General features: G+C 42.1%; 1 protein-coding gene across 1 annotated transcript in view; it reads right to left on the reverse strand.

Annotated features, from left to right (window-relative positions):
- LOC142301395 (sodium-coupled monocarboxylate transporter 1) overlaps positions 1–22,285 on the reverse strand; it is a 52,162-nt gene that overhangs the window by 24,943 nt on the left and 4,934 nt on the right. Inside the window, exons 3-7 of the mRNA XM_075342391.1 lie at positions 17,547–17,598; positions 12,992–13,059; positions 8,350–8,504; positions 7,965–8,105; positions 4,025–4,154 (exon numbers count right to left, since the gene is read on the reverse strand). Of these exons, the coding sequence (XP_075198506.1) occupies positions 4,025–4,154; positions 7,965–8,105; positions 8,350–8,504; positions 12,992–13,059; positions 17,547–17,598 (546 nt within the window). The remainder of the gene's footprint in view (positions 1–4,024; positions 4,155–7,964; positions 8,106–8,349; positions 8,505–12,991; positions 13,060–17,546; positions 17,599–22,285) is intronic.

The raw sequence follows: 22,285 nt of genomic DNA on the forward strand, positions 1-22,285 counted from the left end.
GGTTTTGATATGAGGTTATTAATGGTGGTCTAAGGAACATTCTGTAACATTGAATGCACTTGGGCACACAAATCATCTAATAGATCTAAATAATGCGTTTTGAGGTAGAAACACCCAGTTCTTCAGATAAAAAAAATAGAAAAAGTGATAATAGAGATGAAAAGAATCAGGAAAGACTATCAGATCACCATAAATAATGTTCAGCCGCTTGCCTTCATTAGAAATCCAACATGTATCTACAAATGCCCTCACTAGGTTCTGGATAAAATAAGGTATTTATAGCTTGATCAATACATTAAAAGCGGGCATAATCAATATGGAGAAAAAAACATGACTGGGACTAAAGGCCGCTTTACACGCAACAACATTGCTAACGAGATATCGTTGGGTTCACGGAATTTGTGATGCATATCTGGCCTCGTCAGTGACGTCGTTGCATGTGACACCTACGAGCGACCGCTAACGATTAAAAATACTCACCTAATCGTTGATCGTTGACACGTCGTTCATTTCCCAAATATCGTTGCTGGTGCTGGATGCAGGTTGTTCGTCGTTCCTGAGGCAGCACACATCGCTATGTGTGACACCCCAGGAACGACGAACAACAGCGTTCTTGCATCCTTCGGCAACGAGGTGGACGTCTCGTTAATGCGGCTGGTCTCCGCCCCTCCGCTTCTATTGGCGGGCCGCTGTGTGACGTCGCTGTGACAGCGCACGAACCTCCCCCTTAAAAAAGAGGTTTTTCGCCGCCTACAGCGACGTCGCTAGGAAGGTAAGTATATGTGACGTGTAGCTCTGATATTGTTCGCCATGGGCAGCGATTTGCCCATGACGCACAAACGACGGGGGCAGGTGCGATCGCTAGCGACATCGCTAGCGATGTCGCAGCGTGTAAAGCATCTTTAACACGTTTTTGACCTTACAGTCCTTACTCCTAGTCCATTTATAGCAAAAAACGAATCAAAGACATATCCCTTTGTTCCCTGTCACATATGATATAGCAACATTTAGCAAAATATAAAAAAAAATATATTAAAAAAATAGCATTACATTTACAAAACCAAAAACATATTTTAAAAAGTACAAAAATGTACATATACAAAAAAAATACAGATATACTGTATACAAAAAGACACATGAGTACAATTAATAATGGAGTATCAAGTCTTAACAATGGTTTAATCAAGTGGGGTGGGTTGAATTCAACACCAGAATCCAAAAGGCTTTCCTCTTTAAGAGTGCCCTCCTCCAATCTCCACCCTGAACAGGTCCATTCACCCTTTCAATATCTGTAAATGAAAAAGCTTTTAGATCTGCTTTGTGAACTGCATTATTATTTGCACTTTGCCTTTGTAGATACCCATTTTGTGTACTTCTTTATTTGTTTTTGGTTTAGTAAATTTAATGATAAATGTTCCTATATCATGTGACAGGAAATAATGGGTGTGTCTTTGTTTAAATTTTCAGGTATAAATGAAGCTGCAAACACATTGTATTCCATATGGACAATGAGTAAGCACCATATTGACTGAGTAAGATCTGAAACGCGTCAGTCCCTGTCATGTTTTTTTCTACAAATTGATTGGGCCTCTTTTTATTGTGAAGATATAAATAAATACCTTATTTTATCCAGAACATTGTGTTCACGCTTGTGGATAGGTGAGGGATAACAGAAAAATACATTGTTTAAATAGCTGCAGTTTTTTGAGAAACCTGCTAGGAGAGCTTTCCATAATTTAGAAAAAGTAGTCCTTTAAAAAAATGTAATATGATAAACTAATTGTTTAATTAATTGATATGATAAACTTTTCATTTTTTCAAACGTTTTTTAACCATAGGACTAAGATTAGGGTTAGGATTAGGACTAGGTTAAGATGAATATTAGGACTAGGGTAAAGACTAAAGTGGGCTTTACACGCAGCGATATCTCTAGTGATATCACTAGCAAGCGTACCCGCCCCCGTCGGTTGTGCGTCACGGGGGCGGGTACGTCACGTCAAATCGCTGCCCGTGGTGCACAACATCGCTTACACCCGTCACACATACTTACCTGCCTAGCGACGTCGCTGTGGCCGGTGAACCGCCTCCTTTCTAAAGGGGCGGTTCGTGCGGCGTCACTAAGGGGCCAGCCAATAGAAGCGGAGGGGCGGAGATGAGTGGTACGAACATCCCGCCCACCTCCTTCCTTCCACATTGAGTGCGGCCGCAGGTACGATGTTGTTCCTCCTTCCTGCGGTGTCACACGCAATGATGTCGCTAACGAGGCCGGATGTGCGTCTCGAATTCCGTGACCCCAACGGCAGCTCGTTAGTGATGTCGTTGCGTGTAAAGCCCGCTTAAGATTAAGGTTAGGGTTATGATTAAGATTAGGGTTAGTACAAGGATTAGGATGAGGAATAGGAAAGGGGTTGAAGCCCCTATTACATTTGCTGAACCTGCCAATATAAGCGACATTGGCTTTGCAGTCTATCGTGTATTCTGGGCGAGAATGTTGATTTTACGACAACCTTAAAAATTATTTCCCTTGATGAGCATTTTTACTTCTTCATCGGGTGATTGGTGGGATGTTTAAAAATTGATACTCGAGCAAACCATTGAAGGAATTCTTGTTGCAATTAGTCTAAATGTGTTCTTAGTAGGCGCCAAATAGTTGCCAATACCCCAAGCATCTAAATCCCTGCTATACATGCCACAGTGAAAATGCATTTGAGGAGTAAAGAGTAAGAGTTCCCTAAGATAACTGACATGCTGCTAAGTTTAAAATCTTCCCCATATGTCAATTTACAAGTGACAAAAACCCCTATGTCTTGTACAGATGTGCATCACAGTCTGTGATCAAACCATGACACATGGATGAGTGAGTGCAGCAAGAATGATTATCCAGTTAACAAAAGGTGAGATTTCTTGGCAGCTTGTCTGGTGTCAAGAAGGGCAACAAAGAAGCTGTTCTCACCAAGAAAAACATTAAGACTGACCTTCTGTAGGAAGTACAGAAATTTGACTGGAGGGGACTGGGGTAAAGATATTTTCTCTGAAGAAGTCTGCGTCAGACTGTTTGGGACATTTGGAAGATTCTCCGTAGAAGAAAACTTGAGTGCTACCGTGAGTCCTGTATCATGCCAACAGTAAAGCATCCTGAAACCACTAATGTGTAGGGTTGCTATTCCTCTAAGAGAGTGGATTCACTCATACTTTTGCCTAAGAACACTGACATTAATAAACAATAAAATCTAAGCAACAAGACATTGAATGTTTGGGTCCTTGGCCACGAAACTCCCCAGATTGAGAACCTGTGGTCAATCCTCAAGAATCAGGAGGACAACAAAAATACCAAAATTGTGATAAACTCCAAGCACTGATTAGACAAAAATGGGTTGTCATCAGTCAGGATTTGACCCAGAAGTCGATATCCAGTTGCCAGGCCGAACCGCAGAAGTCGTAAAAATAAGGGACAACACTGTAAATATTGAGTCTTTACATGAACTTTATGGATTTGTCAGGGAAAGTGGAAAAACGGATGAAATTTTCTAATTATACTTCAGTAATCATAGATGCATCTGACTAAAAGATCTAAAGACAGTGAAGCAGCAAACTGTGAAAACCAAAATTTGTGTCAGTCTCAAAACTTATGGCCACGACTGTATACTCAACTTAAAGCATATAACAAAAAGTTAGACAAAAGAGTGTTTTTGGAAGGAGAACTGATCATTTTCAGAAAGGGTTCCTGTGATGTTGGAATGTGGTAAGGGACTCAGCAGTGGAGAAAGAGACTAGAAAGACAGTTATGCGGCAGCTGAGCCAATGACGGACAGGCCCTGCTGTCACATGGGCTTTCCTATAATGGTCTCCTGCTTTTTTAATTCAAATTATCCACTTTAAATATATTCTGAACATTTAAACCTGTTTATGAGCTATTAATAACAAAGCGTTTAGTGTCACAACCCCTTACAATATAAGTAGACCAATGGCTAATAAATAATGTAAAAATAATATATCTGTCCATTGTTTTATAATTACTTCTCACCTGATCGGGGGCTGATACAAATTTAGCAGTCCAAGGGTCACAGTCCTTATAGATAGAATACATAGCCAGTCCACTAAGCACAGCACAGGAGAGAATAGCCCAAAGCCCTACTAGATTCACATAAAGGGACCTAATAAAATATGGAATACATAAGGCCCAGGTAAGTGGCAAACTAATAGTTAAACATAACATTCATCACAGAATTCATTAATTATACCAGCAGTGTTCTAACTAAAGTCTGATGGGCCCTGGTATAAAGTTTTTGCCTGTCTCCTCCACCCTCCTCAAATGTTGGTCAGATATATGGGGTCTTGTGATGCTTTAAATCCTATAAAGACATACGCGTTTCTCCCCTTCATGTAGTACATGTACTAATGTCCCCATACTGTACTAATGTCCTCCATCATGGGCCACTTCCTTTTAAATATATCCCTTGTCTTGGTATACTTGTTCCCATACTGGTATATATGTCCGACCATCCTGGTATATATGTTCCCCATCCTGGTATACATGTTTCCTGTCCTGGTATATAAGCCCCCATTCTAGATCCCATCCTGGTAAATATGTCCTTATCCTCGTATATATGTTGCCCATCCTGGTATACATGTCCCCCATTCTGGTATCTATGTCCCCAATTCTGGGACCATTCTGGTATATATGTCCTCATCCTGGTATATATGTCCCCCATCCTGGTACATATACTCCCAATCCTGGTACATATGACCTCATGCTGGTCCCATCCTGGTATATACCGTATGTCCTCATCCTGATATATCTGTCCTCATTCTGGGACTCATCCTGGTATATATATCCCTCTTCCTGCTATATATTTTACTCATCCTGGGCTCATCCTGTTATATATATTCCCATCCTGGTTTATACAGTTAGGTCCAGAAATATTTGGACAGTGACACAATTTTCGCGAGTTGGGCTCTGCATGCCACCACATTGGATTTGAAATGAAACCTCTACAACAGAATTCAAGTGCAGATTGTAACGTTTAATTTGAAGGTTTGAACAAAAATATCTGATAGAAATTGTAGGAATTGTACACATTTCTTTACAAACACTCCACATTTTAGGAGGTCAAAAGTAATTGGACAAATAAACCAAACCCAAACAAAATATTTTTATTTTCAATATTTTGTTGCGAATCTTTTGGAGGCAATCACTGCCTTAAGTCTGGAACCCATGGACATCACCAAACGCTGGGTTTCCTCCTTCTTAATGCTTTGCCAGGCCTTTACAGCCGCAGCCTTCAGGTCTTGCTTGTTTGTGGGTCTATCCGTCTTAAGTCTGGATTTGAGCAAGTGAAATGCATGCTCAATTGGGTTAAGATCTGGTGATTGACTTGGCCATTGCAGAATGTTCCACTTTTTTGCACTCATGAACTCCTGGGTAGCTTTGGCTGTATGCTTGGGGTCATTGTCCATCTGTACTATGAAGCGCCGTCCGATCAACTTTGCGGCATTTGGCTGACTCTGGGCTGAAAGTATATCCCGGTACACTTCAGAATTCATCCGGCTACTCTTGTCTGCTGTTATGTCATCAATAAACACAAGTGACCCAGTGCCATTGAAAGCCATGCATGCCCATGCCATCACGTTGCCTCCACCATGTTTTACAGAGGATGTGGTGTGCCTTGGATCATGTGCCGTTCCCTTTCTTCTCCAAACTTTTTTCTTCCCATCATTCTGGTACAGGTTGATCTTTGTCTCATCTGTCCATAGAATACTTTCCAGAACTGAGCTGGCTTCATGAGGTGTTTTTCTGCAAATTTAACTCTGGCCTGTCTATTTTTGGAATTGATGAATGGTTTGCATCTAGGTGTGAACCCTTTGTATTTACTTTCATGGAGTCTTCTCTTTACTGTTGACTTAGAGACAGATACACCTACTTCACTGAGAGTGTTCTGGACTTCAGTTGATGTTGTGAACGGGTTCTTCTTCACCAAAGAAAGTATGCGGCGATCATCCACCACTGTTGTCATCCGTGGACGCCCAGGCCTTTTTGAGTTCCCAAGCTCACCAGTCAATTCCTTTTTTCTCAGAATGTACCCGACTGTTGATTTTGCTACTCCAAGCATGTCTGCTATCTCTCTGATGGATTTTTTCTTTTTTTTCAGCCTCAGGATGTTCTGCTTCACCTCAATTGAGAGTTCCTTAGACCGCATGTTGTCTGGTCACAGCAACAGCTTCCAAATGCAAAACCACACACCTGTAATCAACCCCAGACCTTTTAACTACTTTATTGATTACAGGTTAATGAGGGAGACGCCTTCAGAGTTAATTGCAGCCCTTAGAGTCCCTTGTCCAATTACTTTTGTTCCCTTTAAAAAGAGGAGGCTATGCATTACAGAGCTATGATTCCTAAACCCTTTCTCCGATTTGGATGTGAAAACTCTCATATTGCAGCTGGGAGTGTGCACTTTCAGCCCATATTATATATATAATTGTATTTCTGAACATGTTTTTGTAAACAGCTAAAATAACAAAACTTGTGTCACTGTCCAAATATTTCTGGACCTAACTGTATGTCCCCATCCTGATACATCTTGGCATGTATATCCTCATCCTGGTATATATGTCCTCATCTCAGGCCCCATCTTGGTATATATGGTCCTCATCCTGTGCCTATCCTGATATGTATGTCCTAAGCAGAAGAGACTTGTTTGGGCTAAAGAACACAAGGAATGGACATTAGACCACTTGTTGGCCCTTTTGCCTTCACTCTGCGGTCCAGCTCACCCCAAACCATCTCGATTGGGTTCAGGTCTGGTGACTGTGGAGACCAGGTCATCTGGCGTAGCATCCCACCACTCTCCATCTTAGTCAAATAGCCCTTACACAGCCTGGAGGTGTGTTTGGGGTCATTGTCCTGTTGAAAAATAAATGATGGTCCAACTAAACGCAAACCGAATGGAATAGCACCCCGCTGTAAGATGTTGTGGTAGGCATGCTAGTTCAGTGTGCCTTCAATTTTGAATAAATTCCCAACAGTGTCACCAGCAAAGCACCCCCACACCATCACACCTCCTCCTCCATGCTTCATGGTGGGAACCAGGCATGTAGAGTCCATCTGTTCACCTTTTCTACCAAGACATGGTGGTTGGATGCAAAGATCTCAAATTTGGACTCCTCAGACCAAAGCACAGATTTCCACTGGTCTAATGTCCATTCCTTGTGTTCTTTAGCCCAAACAAGTCTCTTCTGCTTGTTGCCTGTCCTTAGCAGTGGTTTCCTAGCAGCTATTTTACCATGAAGGCCTGCTGCACAAAGTCTCCTCTTAATTGTTGTTCTAGAGATGAGAAGGTGTGTCCAAACTTTTGGTCTTTACTGTATATGGTCCCCATCCTGGGCCAATCCTGGTATGAATGTCCTTATCCTGGGCTCCACCCTAGTATATACAGTCCCTGTTAAGTCTCGAACGCTACAAAAAAAACCCCAAAAAAGCCCAACATTCTACTCTTCTCTCTCTGCTCCCAAAACGCGGGGTGTCCTCTGTAGGCAACATACTGTGGCCAGATGTTAACCTTGGCATGTGCGCCATGGAGCATGATGTCACTGTCATGCGTCCCCAGTTATTGCACACCAACGTCAGCTGCCAGCCAGTGTTTGGCCGGTAGCTTGTATTGCAGTGCAGGGACCTGTAGGGTCTCTTGCTGCAATGCATTTCAGCTGGATGTGTGCCCTTATATGCGCATCCATCTGAAACAAGCGCTGGGATCAACAGGCCCCTTGTACTCCTGGGCCCATTTATCGTTGCAACCTTTGCAACCGCAATCGTTATGCCCCTGCATACCAGACATAATAATCTGCATTGATAGAAAAGTTCAATCCTCTTAGGAAATTGGAAAGCATTTATTTTAGATTTTTTTTTGCCCATTTTGCTTTACCTTTTAAGTAAGTAGATTTTGTGGAAAGTGTCATTTAATACTCACATTTTAGCATGGAATCTGGTTTTACAAGCAATATATCTCTGTACTTGTGACTGATTGACACCATAAATTCCAGTCCATGTAAAGGTTCCTCCAATTATAATTGTCCAAAAGGAATGCCGCTGCAGTGGATTGGGGTTGAAACTAGAGATAATCAGAAATCAAGATTAAAATTACATTCTAATAGAAGCATTTTAGTAAGTACTGTAAATGAAATAGTGATGGTGTCAATGTGTTTGATATTCTCCATCAGTAGAAAGTTTAATTATAAAACATTTAATATAGTTATATGTACTGAAATATCACTTGCATTTTTCGGTTTGGCAATGTTTATTAGAATATAAGCAAAAGAAATAAATGAAGCAACATACAGGTATTATTTACTTACTCCCAAAAATTTAGTCTTCCTCCATAATATGAGTCATTCAAAATGGGTTCAATTCCACCTTGGACAACCACAGCTCGAATAATTACAGATGTAAACCCTGCAACCATGATCCCAACCTGGAAGACATCCGTCCACACAACTGCTTTAAGACCACCCTGCAAAAAATCATAAAAAAGTTAATGCAGGATTGTAAAAAATAACAGTAGTATAGTTATCAACCCTGGTAAGAGTAAGGCCTTGTTGCTCACGCTGTGTTTTTTCCTGCATTTGTTCCGAGTGTAATTTTGGTCCCAACTGCATGCATTTCCTTCCCCAGCAAAGCCTATGAGATTTCATTTTTGCTGTGCACACGTTGCAGGTGACACCAAAGATGCAGCATATCAATTCTTTTTGCGTTTTGTCCCTGTGTTTCGGAGGACTGGCAAATCAATCCCCCGATGGGGAGTCTATATTGTACAGTAAAATAAATAAATAAAATTGGCGTAGGATCCCCCATATTATGACACCAGCACAGATAAAGCCCGACAGCTGGGGACTAGTACTCTCAGGCTGGGGATACCATGGTTATTGGGCACCCCCAGCCTAAAAATATCAGCCAGCAGCTGCCCAGGATTGTCACATCCATTAGATGTGACAACCCCGACACTTTATCCGGCTCTTTCCGATTGCCCTGGTGCAGTGGCAATCGGGGTAATAAGGAGTTAATGGCAGCCCACAGCAGCCACTAAGTTCTAGATTAATGATGGCAGGCATCTATGAGACCCCCAACCCATCACTAATCTGTAAGTGAAAGAAATAAACACAAACACCAAAAAAATCCTTTATTTGAAATAAAAGACAAAAAAGCACCCTCTTTTACCAATCTATTAAGTCCCAAAACACCCAGGTCCGATGTAATCCACACGAGGTCCCAGGAAGCTTTCACCACTGCTACATCTGAAGCTCACAGCGAGCGCCATAGAACATGACTGCCTACTGTGAGCTCCACGCAGCGACTGAAGTGAGAAATCCTGATTCCAGCGGTATTTCACTTACTAGGCTGCATTAGTGTAGTTTTGATAAAATCATTGTTTAATCAGCAGGAGATTATCATGAGAGGACTACATGACCTGCTGCCAGGTAGTCTAGCATATTTTTGAGCTCTGTATAACTGCTAGATCTGCAGCAGGGAAAACTTTGATTTTATCAAAATGACAACAAACAGCTCATTAAGTGACACTACTGGAATCAGGGTCTCTGCCCCTACATTCTGCTAGCAAAAACCTGGTGAGAGATTCCCTTTAAGTATTCTGTCATTTTAGGGTGACTAATCAAAACGTCAATTTAGCTCCAATGAAGTAATCCTAATTACAGTTACATCATCTACTTTTATAAATGCTCTTTATGTAAGGTATACAGTTTTAGGATTTCTTAGCTTAGTTTTTTAGCATATTGACATGTTTCTATATGGTTTTTTTTAGATACAGTATGTCTCGTTCTTGCATTAAAAAATCGGATAGTTTTTGCTACATGTGCAAAGAAGTCACTTTTGCATCACAAAGACGAAACTTCACTATCATGATAAGAAAAGCCTAGAGCCTGTATTTTAGCTTCAGAAAAGGAGATGAGGACAAAAGTTGGCTTCACACATATGCTGCAATAGATGTACATCACATCTTACCCAGTGGATGCATGGGAAGAGGTATTCTAGGCCTTTTGCAGTCTGAATAATCTGGAGAGAGAAAACTGATCACACTACCATTTGCTATTCATACCTGATGTCCCCCATTAGGAAAGGAGTTTCAAGTAAGAAGTGGACTTTACAGTATCCAAACATACCATCTGCAATACACCCAGTACCACATACAGAAGAACTGCTGGTTCCAAAAGCACCACAGACATTTTCAGTTGAGTCAAGTGAGGAAGAAGAGAGTACTTGGTGTCATGAAGCATCTTCTGCTCCTAAACCAGACTTTCTGTCAGCAACATCAACTGAACCACACCTTATAACACAAATTGAACTGAACGATCTTGTTAGAGGATCTTGTTTGGATCTGCCCAAGAGTAAAGGGCGCTTTACACGCAGCGACATCGCTAGCGATGTCGCTATCGAAAGCACCCACCCCCGTCGTTTGTGCGTCAGGGGCAAATCGCTGCCCGTGGCGAACAATATCGATAGGATGCGTCACACATACTTACGTTCCTAGCGAGGTCGCTGTGGGCGGCGAACAACCTCTTTTTTAAGGGGGAGATTCGTGCCCCATCACAGCGACGTCACATAGCGGCCCACCAGTAGAAGCGGAGGGGCGGAGACCAGCCGCATTAACGACACGCCCACCACGATGCCGGCAGGACGCAGGTACGTTGTTGTTCGTCGTTCCCGTGATGTCACATGTAACGATGTGTGCTGCCTCAGGAATGATGAACAATCTGCGTCCAGCAACAATGTTTGGGAAATGAACGACGTGTCAACGATCAACGATTAGGGGAGTATTTGATCGTTAGCGGTCGCTTGTAGGTGTCACATGCAACGACATCACTAACAAGGCCGGATGTGCGTCACAAATTCCGTGACCCCAACGATATCTCTTTAGCGATGTCGTTGCGTGTGATGCAGCCTTAAGGCTGAGCTCTTAGGTTCCTGGCCACAGCAGTGGAATATCCTAGCAGGCAATGTAAATTTCTTTGTTCCCCAACAATGGTAGAGATCTTGTCCAATACTTATTCATGGAGGGTGATCTTGTGACATATAACATCAACAGTTTAATGGAAGCTCAAAAGATATGTCATAATCCAGAAGAATGGAGGCTCTTCATTGACTCATCCAAAACAAGCCTAAGGGCTCGTGCGCACGTTGCGTAATTGCATGCATTTACGCTGCATATAGCACTGCAGCGTAAATGCATGCGTCCTGCGTCCCCTGCACAATCTATGAAGATTGTGCATGAGACGTGCGCATGTTGCTTTTATGAACGCAGCAATTTGGGTGCTGAAATTTTGACCCAAATCCGTGCGTTCATAAAGGCAGCATGTCAATTATTTGTGCGCTATGGATACAGCTCCCACTCTGTTTATGGTGGGGTAACATCCATAGCGCATGAAATCGGCTTTTTTTGTACAGAAAAACTGCATCCATTATGCAGTGTTTCTGCAGCGATTTGACGTGCACATGTGCTGTCAAATCGCTGCAGAATATTCAGCAGTTACGTGCGCATGAGCCCTAAAAGCCGTCTTGCTGCATAAAGGCAAAAATCTACTTTCAATTCCAGTTGTTTATGCAGTCCACATGAAAAAAATCCATGACAACATGAAACAGCTGTTGAGGTGTCTGAATTATAACCAACATTTGTGGCCCCTCTGGTGTGACTTAAAAGTGGTTGCCCTCTTACTTGGTCTCCAGGGTCGATACACAAATTATTGAGAATATCACTACAAAAAATAAACTGGCCTCTCCCACATTCACTTTATCCAGGGAGTAAAAATGTCCTGCATCCACCACTTGCTTACCCACATAAGATTTTGTTACCTGCATTGTATATCAAGTTGGGCCTAATGAAGAACTTTGTAAAGACAATGGATAAAAATCCAAATGCATTCAAGTATCACATTGATACATTTACAAGGTTAGGGAAGCAAAAATAAAGGATGTCTTTATTGGAACTCAGATTTGCAAGCTTCTTCATTATGCAGGACAAGGAAAAGGCTACATGGGTAATATTCACATTAGTGGGAACTAATTTTTTGGGAAACTCAAAAGTAGATAACTATGAAGAGTTGGTGAAAAAAATCTCATCAAAACATATAGGGATCTTGGCTGTAACATGTCCTTAAAGATTAATTTCTTATATTCGCATCTAGACTTTTTCCACCAAACGGTGGAGCAGTGAGTGACAAGCACGGTCAGAGAGTTCACAAGATATTGTGGCTATGGGGAAAAGATATCAAGGAAAATGGAATGAATCAATGTTTGGAGATTACTGTTGGACAATTGCAAGAGATTGTTTGATGCAGGAGTAGAAGAGACAGACAAGCAAAAATAGATTTGTCACTGAATAAGTACCAAATTTTGTAGTGCCATTTCTGTAACTGTTCATAATTCACAATAGTGTTTAGACATGTTTTAATTATTTGAATTGTTGCTAAGTTTTCTCAAAAAAAATCAGAAAATTGGCATAAGTAAATATTCTGCATCTTTATATTTGCAACAATAATAATGTTTCAAAGTACTGAAACTTGTATGAATTAATTATATGTAACAGTTAAAGGAAAACTCTTTGATATCAAAGAAACAAGAGCCAACTAAACATATTTATTTCAGATTGGAATTCAGGAGAGTAACATCATTAAAAAATATGTCATTTGATAAATGAACCTGACAACTTTTGAAATATGTAGAACAGTGTAACAGAAAAATTAAGTAATTGATCAGACATTATTAAGAAACCTGAGTAGACACTTAAACCTTGTAGTGTTTTGTGTCAATTTGACAAACAGATGCCAAAATTGACATATTTTTACTAAGTTCTGATTTCTCTATTATCTGGTTATATTAATTTTTAGAATGACTGACCACGTAAAAAAATAACAAAACAAAACCATAAAAAACTGATATATTTAATTTTAACTGTAGTTTTTTGAATGACAATATGACAGCATTACTAACCATTGTGCAGTAAAAGGTACAGACTACTCCAGTGGCCACGACGGCACCCCACAAATGAAACTTAGTAACTGAAAAAGATGAATAAAAATATATATATATAAAAAAATAAGATAAAATTAGTTTAGCCTGTAGACAAAAGTACTAATACATATGTGCTCATGAATAAAACTAAAGCTGGCCATTCAAATAACTGTCAGATGAAGGCCATCCTTCCTGTTTTCCCAAAACAAATGTATGCTCAATTAGGGCAAGTGTGCATGTGTTCTGAATGGAAAAATGGAGTGCATGAGCTACTATATTTATTCTGATAACTTAGTACCAAAAAAACCTAAAAACTGTGATTTATTGACAAGAAGAAGGATTTTGGTACAATCTTTCAGCGAGAATGATCTTCCCTCACTCCTCTTCCCATCTCTGGAAATATCTAGGCAGGCCATCCACCCCACTCCTGCACCTTTGAAATAAGTTATACAAGCTCGATATGGTATGGTTTGGAGACTCCACTCCCAGACAAAAATTCTCAAATGGTGTGAGCACCCTGTATATGTCTATCTTCTTGGACATTGATGTAATAAAGCTCTGAAGCTGTTCATAAAAAAAAAACAAAAAAAAAAACACGTCCTGAGGAATATTGGTGTTAGAGAAAAAACTATGTAGTGGTTTGACACCAGTATCCGAGATGGAATCGTGAATGGCTGGTTGATCATGTTTCCTTTTGTTAAGGAACTTTGATTTATGGAATTCTGCTTGAAAATCTGGGTTGTTATCAACAGGGGTCAATGGACCAGTAATGGAGGATAATTTGAGATACTTATTGCCCCGGACCATAAAGTTCTTTAATTGTTTGGTAATAAAAGGCGTAGTAATAAGGTCAGAGCTGGGTGAAGTTCTGGTTCATAAGACCACTTTTGGATCTATATCAGCCTCTACCCATCTAATGTTTTTTTGACAAGAAAAGAAGGAGGGCAGCAACAGCAAATAATATACAATCGTGGTAACAAATCCATCTTGACAGCGTTAATCTTGCCAAACCAAGAAAGTTGGAGTTTGTTCCAGTTGTTAAGAGGTGACTCTATATTTCTCAAAATGTTGAGATGGTTTCATTTAAAGAGAAAGAGCGGGTCCGCTGTCATTTTAATTCCCAAGTATCTCAAGAAATTATTTTGCCACTTAAAAGGGAGAGAAGCACTGAGCTGGGTCACCAGCCCGGGAGGAAGAGAAACATTCAACATTTCGGATTCATGTGTATTTATTTTAAAATTACTCAGGGATCCGAATTTCTTTAGTTCAGCCAAAATATTTGGAAAGCTAACAAGTGGAAAGGTGACATAGAGAGGCAATTCATCTGTGAATAACACTAATTTATGGTCTCTGTTTTGAAATGTAACTCATTTAATTGAGACATTATGCTTTAAGGCCACAGCCAGGTTTTTCATGGTCAGGATGTAAAGCAACGGGGAGAGATGGCACCCCTGTCTAGTTCCATTGCAGATTGTCAGAGTGTTTGAGAGAGAACCATTAATTCTAATCTGAGCTGTAGGGGATGCATATAGTGCTGAAATTCTATTCATCATGTGCTTATCTATCCCTATGTTTCTAAGAATATGAAACATAAAATCTCAGTGCACCCTGGCGAAGGCTTTTTCAGCATCCACGGACAGTACACACATTGGAATCCTGCGCCGTCTGGCACCGTCTATCAGAGAAATGGTCCTCAGGGTATTGTCCCTGGCCTCTCTCCCGGGTACAACGCCCACCTGATCTGGATCCACCACAGAGAGATGCATCCTTTTCCGATTTGGGTATAACTGTGATGTGCACCATCAACGCCTGGGGTGGGAACAAACTCCCTGTGGAAATGTACTTACAGACCGATATTAACAATAGCTTTAAAAGTTATGAAAATTGTTTATAAAAATCTGTTGTAAACACATCTGGACTGCTACTGCATTAACCTCCTCCAGTGCAAAGTCCTCCTCCAGCCCTGGTAGTAATGCCTCATTCAGGACGGGGATCCTGTGAGATTTTTGATATGCCTGTATGTGATCCTGGGTCCCTTGTGTTGCAACACTCTCCTGTTTCTCCTGAGGTTGTATAAGGCTTCATAATATTTACAGAACCACTACAGGATATCCTGCTTACTATGTAAATTTCCTTCTCCCTTAGGGTCTTTTATGAAAGGTATGTAAGTGTTCATGGAATGGGGATAAAGAGCCCTTGCAAGGAGTTTCCTGCTTCTATTGCCCAGCTGATAAAAATGACTTTTTAGGCGCTCTCTGAGACCTCGTAAAGACACTATTGATCTGCACATGTAGCACCCCTGACTATATCAGGGGGCTACAGGGAACTGCATCCTGTCCCCCAGGGTGCAGGACCCAACCCCCATGTTTCCAGGTTCCCAATAACCGGTGTCACACCATCAGCACTACAAATCCCAACCACACCTCACAACAAACCTGTCAGACACACCAGTGGGATGGTCAAGCTGGAGTAGGGCCACCCACCTAGGGTTCAGACAGACTAGTTGGAGGGAAGTTCCAGAGAGTTCAGGGGAGTCGAGGAGTTGAGAGTAGCCCTCAAAGAGTGAGGAGCTGGGAGTAGTAGCTCCCAGGGAGTGAGACTAAGGTTGGGTCGCAGACAGTAGTCCGGGACCACAGGAGTCACGGACCGGTGGCAGTGACATAGGAAAGGGTGCAGCGGACATAGTCTAGTAGGAATGTCGGCATCAGAACCCCAAAAGAACTGATCGGTATCGAGCACGACGGGGTACAGGACCCTAGGTCGGGAGCAGGTTTATCTGTCCTGATAATGAACCTGGGAGGGAGAGTATCTTCATGAACTTCCCTAAGAGCTCAGAGATTGAAAGCATCAGCACAACGCAGGGGATAGGTTCTCCATAACAAGCAGCCCAATTGAAATCCCAAGTGCCAGCCATCAACAGCACAGCTGCCCTACACACAGGTAGCAGGGCCCCAACAGCTTCATGCCAAGGGGCCACAACAGACAACTAAAATTGTGCACAGAGGCAGGGTCCAGTGTTGTGAATGTTAGTTATGTTTTGGCTGCTGGGAGGCTCCCTCTGGTGGCCAGGAATGGTTTTGACTTGGACCAGGTATGTTGTGCAATGGGCGTTTCCTTTGCTAACTCTCTGCTTATTTAAATCCTGGTCTGATAGCAGGTGATGCCGGATGTCAGTTGTTCTTTGTATCACCAGCCTGCTTCATTCTGCTCCACACCACATCTACCCCAGATAAGTGCTTGCTCTTTATTTATTGTTTGGTTCTTTTGCTCTTTTCTGGGTTTGTCACTTTCTGTGGTTGTTTTCAGTTTATTTGCTTGCAGGGATTTTCCCCTCAGTTTTTTTGGCTGGGGAACTCCCTGCAGTTCTGTTTGGAGTATAGCTCCTTTGGGTCCATGTGTTTGTGGCTTGTTGAATTTATTATGATTCTTGTTTTCTGTTCATTGGTATGACAAAAGCACCTGGTATAGGACAGAGTTCAGATCGTGCGATCTGAGGGCCTTTTTGTACTATCAGGAATTTGGAATTTTGCAGGGTTTTTCTCTGGCCACCATCAGTCCCTTTCCTGTCCTTTCCTATTTTAGTCAGTGGGGGCCTCACCTTTTGCTAATCTTGTCATCTATCTGTGTATTGTGTTTTTCCTATATCACCGCAGTCTTTGAATGTGGGGGGCTTACTATTTTTGTCTATTTTCTGAGGCAGAGAGTTATTCATCTTTCCTTCCTTTAGGATAGTTCGTTCTCTGGCTGGGTTCGCGGTGCACAGGATGTTAGTTCACCCCTCGGCTACTTCTAGTTGTGATGGTTAGTAAGGGGATGGCGGCCAGATTAGTTGCCAATGCTCTTGTCACCTTTTACCAATGATTTGTGGTGGTCTTCCATGGTTCCGGATCATAACAGTCCAGACTATCAAGTGACACCGGTGGGAGCGGACACCTGGACGGGCTTCCTTGTAGAGACTGTGATGCACAGAGCCTTTGGTTTATCATCAGTGTGAGTGTCTGATTTATAATCCTCATCCTGCACCACGACTACCCACAGTGAGTAATCTGGTCCCCTTGCACCCTGCGCTCCCAAACATCCCACCAAAATCCCCAGAGGCCGGAGCCTTCCCTACCTGCGGAGGGACTCACACCTTGCTGCTCCACACATCTGCCCAGGTACTCCTTTCAGCAGCGGCGGTACTCCCATTACCGCAACACGCAGGTGGCGTCACAAACTTCTCCCCTGTAAATATCCCCTTTCCAAGGATCGGAGTGCTAGCCGAGCACGGGTCCAGACCCCTCAAGCCACGACCACCCCAGATCCGAGCAACCCGGTCTGCGCCGGGGCGGCACACATGCACTAAACACAAATTATGCCCCTCAATGAGGACATTAGCACAGAGTTTGGGATATGCAGCTAATGGTAAAGGTCAAGGAATGGTGTGTTTATAGGAGAACTATCAATAGCTAAGAGATGCATATTTCAAAAATGGAATGATGTCTAAAAGGCTAGAAATCGCTTCATCTTATTTCTCATCAATCTTCTTTCTTACCTTGATTCAGAGCCAGAGCAGGAGCATAAATTACAATTCCAGTATAAAGAATCTAATAAAAAACAAAACAGTAATAAGTATATTACAGGAGTAAAAATGCAAAATAAATCACTAAACAATAGATGATTGTTAAATCAGTTCCTCTGCAAAATAAAAGAGTAGACCCATCTGTATCTTCATTGCCAACCTTCCTGCCCACTGAGTTATATAAAAATGGGCAGAAGAGGCAATTGTTGGTAAATGATGTTAGCACCCCTGCCTGCCCTTCCACAGGAGACTGTTCTGACATGTAAAATTATATAATATTAGGTTTATTACAGTATGTGGACGCGGTTTAAGGCTATTGCTTTCACTTATGTCACATGAGGAATAGCGGTATTTTAGATTGATAAAGATTTGACTTATTTAGGATTTATTTAGGAATCACTAGACCGATCATTCCCCTTTGTCCTAGAAATATATTTGAGAATTGATTAAATAGAGATAATGATGGATGTTTAGAGATATGATGGCATCTATACTTATATCTAGATCCTGAAGGCTATGATGTGATGCATCATTTAAGAAATTAAATATATTATCATGTGTGATGGCATTGATTACGAATTAAATGCATTATCATATATAGTGGAATAAATTGAGGATTAAAAGCATCATCATATATAATGGAATTTAATGTGCATTATATGAAGAGCCACGTAATAAATGGCATTGGGGCTGAGAAATAGACAGTCTCTACACTTAGCTAGTTTATATATTACAACACATATACACATGTATAAATAGATATATTCTTGTTTGATATTCTTTATGTATATGTCATTGTAAACAGACAGAAGAGAGCCCTGTTCAAGAACAGTACATGGGCCCTTTGATGTCCAATAGCTCATCATAATGTACAATTACATCTGCTTTGGAGGTAGAAATGGGCTTCCTCACCCCTTGGACCCCAGGCTGCACCAATCAATATGTCCTGATATTGGATGTACAGTCATATGAAAAAGTTTGGGCACCCCTATTAATGTTAACCTTTTTTCTTTACAACAATTTGGGTTTTTACAACAGCTTTTTCAGTTTCATATATCTAATAACTGATGGACTGAGTAATATTCCTGGATTGAAATGAGGTTTATTGTACTAACAGAAAATGTGCAATCCGCATTTAAACAAAATTTGATCGGTGCAAAAGTATGGGCACCTCAACATAAAAGTGACATTAATATTTTGTAGATCCTCCTTTTGCAAAAATAACAGCCTCTAGTCGCTTCCTGTAGCTTTTAATGAGCTCCTGGATCCTGGATGAAGGTATATTTGACCATTCCTGTTTACAAAACAATTCCAGTTCAGTTAAGTTTGATGGTCGCCGAGCATGGACAGCACGCTTCAAATCATCCCACAGATTTTCAATGATATTCAGGTCTGGGGACTGGGATGGCTATACCAGAACATTGTAATTGTTCCTCTGCATGAATGCCTGAGTAGATTTGGAGCGTTTTTTAGGATCATTGTCTTGCTGAAATATCCATCCCCTGCGTAACTTCAACTTCGTCACTGATTCATGCACATTATGGTCAAGAATCTGCTGATACTGAGTTGAATTCATGCGACCCTCAACTTTAACAAGATTCCCGGTGCCGGCATTGGCCACACAGCCCCAAAGCATGATGGAACCTCCACCAAATTTTACTGTGGGTAGCAAGTGCTTTTCTTGGAATGCCGTATTTTTTTGCCTCCATGCATAACGCCTTTTTGTATGACCAAACAACTCAATCTTTGTTTCATCAGTCCACAGGACCTTCTTCCAAAATGTAACTGGCTTGTCCAAATGTGCTTTTGCATACCTCAGGTGACTCTGTTTGTGCCGTGCTTGCAGAAACTACTTCTTTCGCATCACTCTCCCATACAGCTTCTCCTTGTGCAAAGTGTGCTGTATTGTTGACCGATGCACATTGACACCATCTGCAGCAAGATGATACTGCAGGTCTTTGGAGGTGGTCTGTGGATTGTCCTTGACTGTTCTCACCATTCTTCTTCTCTGCCTTTCTGATATTTTTCTTGGCCTGCCACTTCTGGGCTTAACAAGAACTGTACCTGTGTTCTTCCATTTCCTTACTATGTTCCTCACAGTGGAAACTGACAGTTTAAATCTCTGAGACAATTTTTTGTATCCTTCCCATGAACAACTATGTTGAATAATCTTTGTTTTCAGATCATTTGAGAGTTGTTTTGAGGAGCCCATGATGCCACTCTTCATAGGAGATTCAAATAGGAGAACAACTTGCAAGTGGCCACCTTAAATACTTTTTCTCATGGTTGGATACACCTGCCTATGAAGTTCAAAGCTCAATGTGGTTACAAAACCAATTTAGTGCTTTAGTAAGTCAGTAAAAAGTAGTTAGGAGTGTTCAAATCAAGAAATTGATAAGGGTGTCCATACTTTTGCAACGGTCAAATTTTGTTTAAATGCGGATTGCACATTTTCTGTTAGTACAATAAACCACATTTCAATCCAGAAATATTATTCAGTCCATCAGTTATTAGATATATGAAACTGAAATAGCTGTTGCAAAAACCCAAATTGTTATAAAGAAAAAAGGTTAACATTAATAGGGGTGCCCAAACTTTTTCATATGACTGTATGTAATGGTGGGGGTTTGCCTAGCTCTATTTAAGTATGTGCAGTCTATAAAGCCCGTTATTAGCATTGCCCTAATAGCTTAAAAATGGAGATACAGTATCTAGGTTACTGCTGAGCCCCTGACAAAACAAGGCAGCTATGTCACGATATGACTGCAGGATAGCGAGGGACAGGGGGCTCTTATACTGTCCCTTACGCTAGGGAACCCTAGGCTATCCCTAACCTCTATATTACCCATGACGGTAAGAGATTCCAGAGTCCTGTACCTTACTATCCTCCTGACCAGAAGTAAACTGTCTCCTCCCTCCTCAGGGAAGGAAGTGACAGGAGTGCGATGCCAACACAAATAAAGACAGACCGAGAAAAAAAAACCTCAAGATACCGTGCAAACTCACAGGAACAAACAGTAAGAAACTAAGAAGAAAAGCAAGAGAAGCAAGGCCCCAAACAAAGGACAACAAGGATTAACACCATAACCACTCACAGCAAATTAAGTACTACAACCACCAGTAAGTCTGGATCACAACACCTCATCAGACCAGTATAGAGAAGCTATAGCTGGCATTAAAGGAAGTGTCCAGACAGCATACATAGGAGTGGAGCGATTGTGACTGGCTCTCTCAGAATGTGATAAAAGGAGACTAAAGGGTGCTTTACACGCTGCGACATCGCTACCGATATATCGTCGGGGTCACGTCTTTAGTGACACATCCGGTGCCGGTAGCGACATCGCAGCGTGTGACACCAAGGAGCGACGATCAACGATCGCAAAGTTGTCCAAAAACGGTGATCGTTGACACATCGCTCCTTTCCTTAATATCGTTGCTGCTGCAGGTACGATGTTGTTTGTCGTTCCTGCGGAAGCACACATCGCTATGTGTGACACTGCAGGATAGACGAACATCTCCTTACCTGCGTCCACCGGCAATGAGGAAGGAAGGAGGTGGGAGGGATGTTACGTCCTGCTCATCTCCGCCCCTCCGCTTCTATTGGGCGGCCGCCTAGTGACGTCACGGTGACGTCGCTGTGACGCCGAACGCACCTCCCCCTAGAAGGAGGGATTGTTCGGTGGTCACAGCGACATCACTGCACAGGTATGTGCGTGTGACGCTGCCGTAGCAATAATGTTCGCTACGGCAGCGATCACCAAATGTCGCACATTCGACAGGGGCGGGTGCTGCCGTGCTCGACTTCGCTAGCAATCGCTAGCGATGTCGCAGCGTGTAAAGTACCCTTAACAAGCAGCCCAGCAGAGATTAAAGCAAATATATCATCAGGTTCTTACCACCTAATCTGATAGCAGCCTAACATAGAGGCAGATATCCTGAATCCAGTGGTGTTTCACTTACTGGGCTGCTTACTGTAGTTGTGATAAAATCCCTGATTAATCAGCAGTAGACTATCATTATAGAACTACTTAGAGTGGTGGCAGGTAGTCCAGCATATTCATGAGCTCTGTATAACTGCTAGATCTGCAGCAGAGAAAATACTAATGTAATCAAAATGACAGCAAACAGCTCAGTAAGTGACACATTGCTGGAATCAGAATCTGTCTCTACATTATGCTGCTCTCAGATGAGGTAGCAAAAACCTGGGGACAGATTCACTTTAACACCTGCTAGCCTGCCTATGAACTACAAGTATGTAGGTCGATGCCTGAACCTGCCTGCACTGATCACAACAGACATCAGAAAAGTTAGCAGGCCGAATGTCAGAATCAGTAGTCTCCACAGATCCTGATGTTGGCTATGTTTTGAAAAACCTCCTTGTAACAAGCTATTAGGGGTACTTTGCACGCTGCGACATCGCTAGCCGATTGTAGCGATGCCGAGCGCGATAGTCCCCGCCCCCATCGCAGATACGATCTCTTGTGATTGCTGCCGTAGCGAACATTATCGCTACCGCAGCTTCACACACACTTACCTGCCCTGTGACGTCGCTCTGGCCGGCGACCCGCCTCCTTCCTAAGGGGGGGGGGTCGTGCGGCGTCACAGCGATGTCACACGGCAGGCGACCAATAGAAGTGAAGGGGCGGAGATGAGCGTGACGTAAACATCCCGCCCACCTCCTTCCTTCCTCATTGCAGGCGGGACGCAGGTAA

This window comes from Anomaloglossus baeobatrachus, chromosome 4, assembly GCF_048569485.1.
Source record: "Anomaloglossus baeobatrachus isolate aAnoBae1 chromosome 4, aAnoBae1.hap1, whole genome shotgun sequence".
Lineage (NCBI taxonomy): Eukaryota > Metazoa > Chordata > Amphibia > Anura > Aromobatidae > Anomaloglossus > Anomaloglossus baeobatrachus.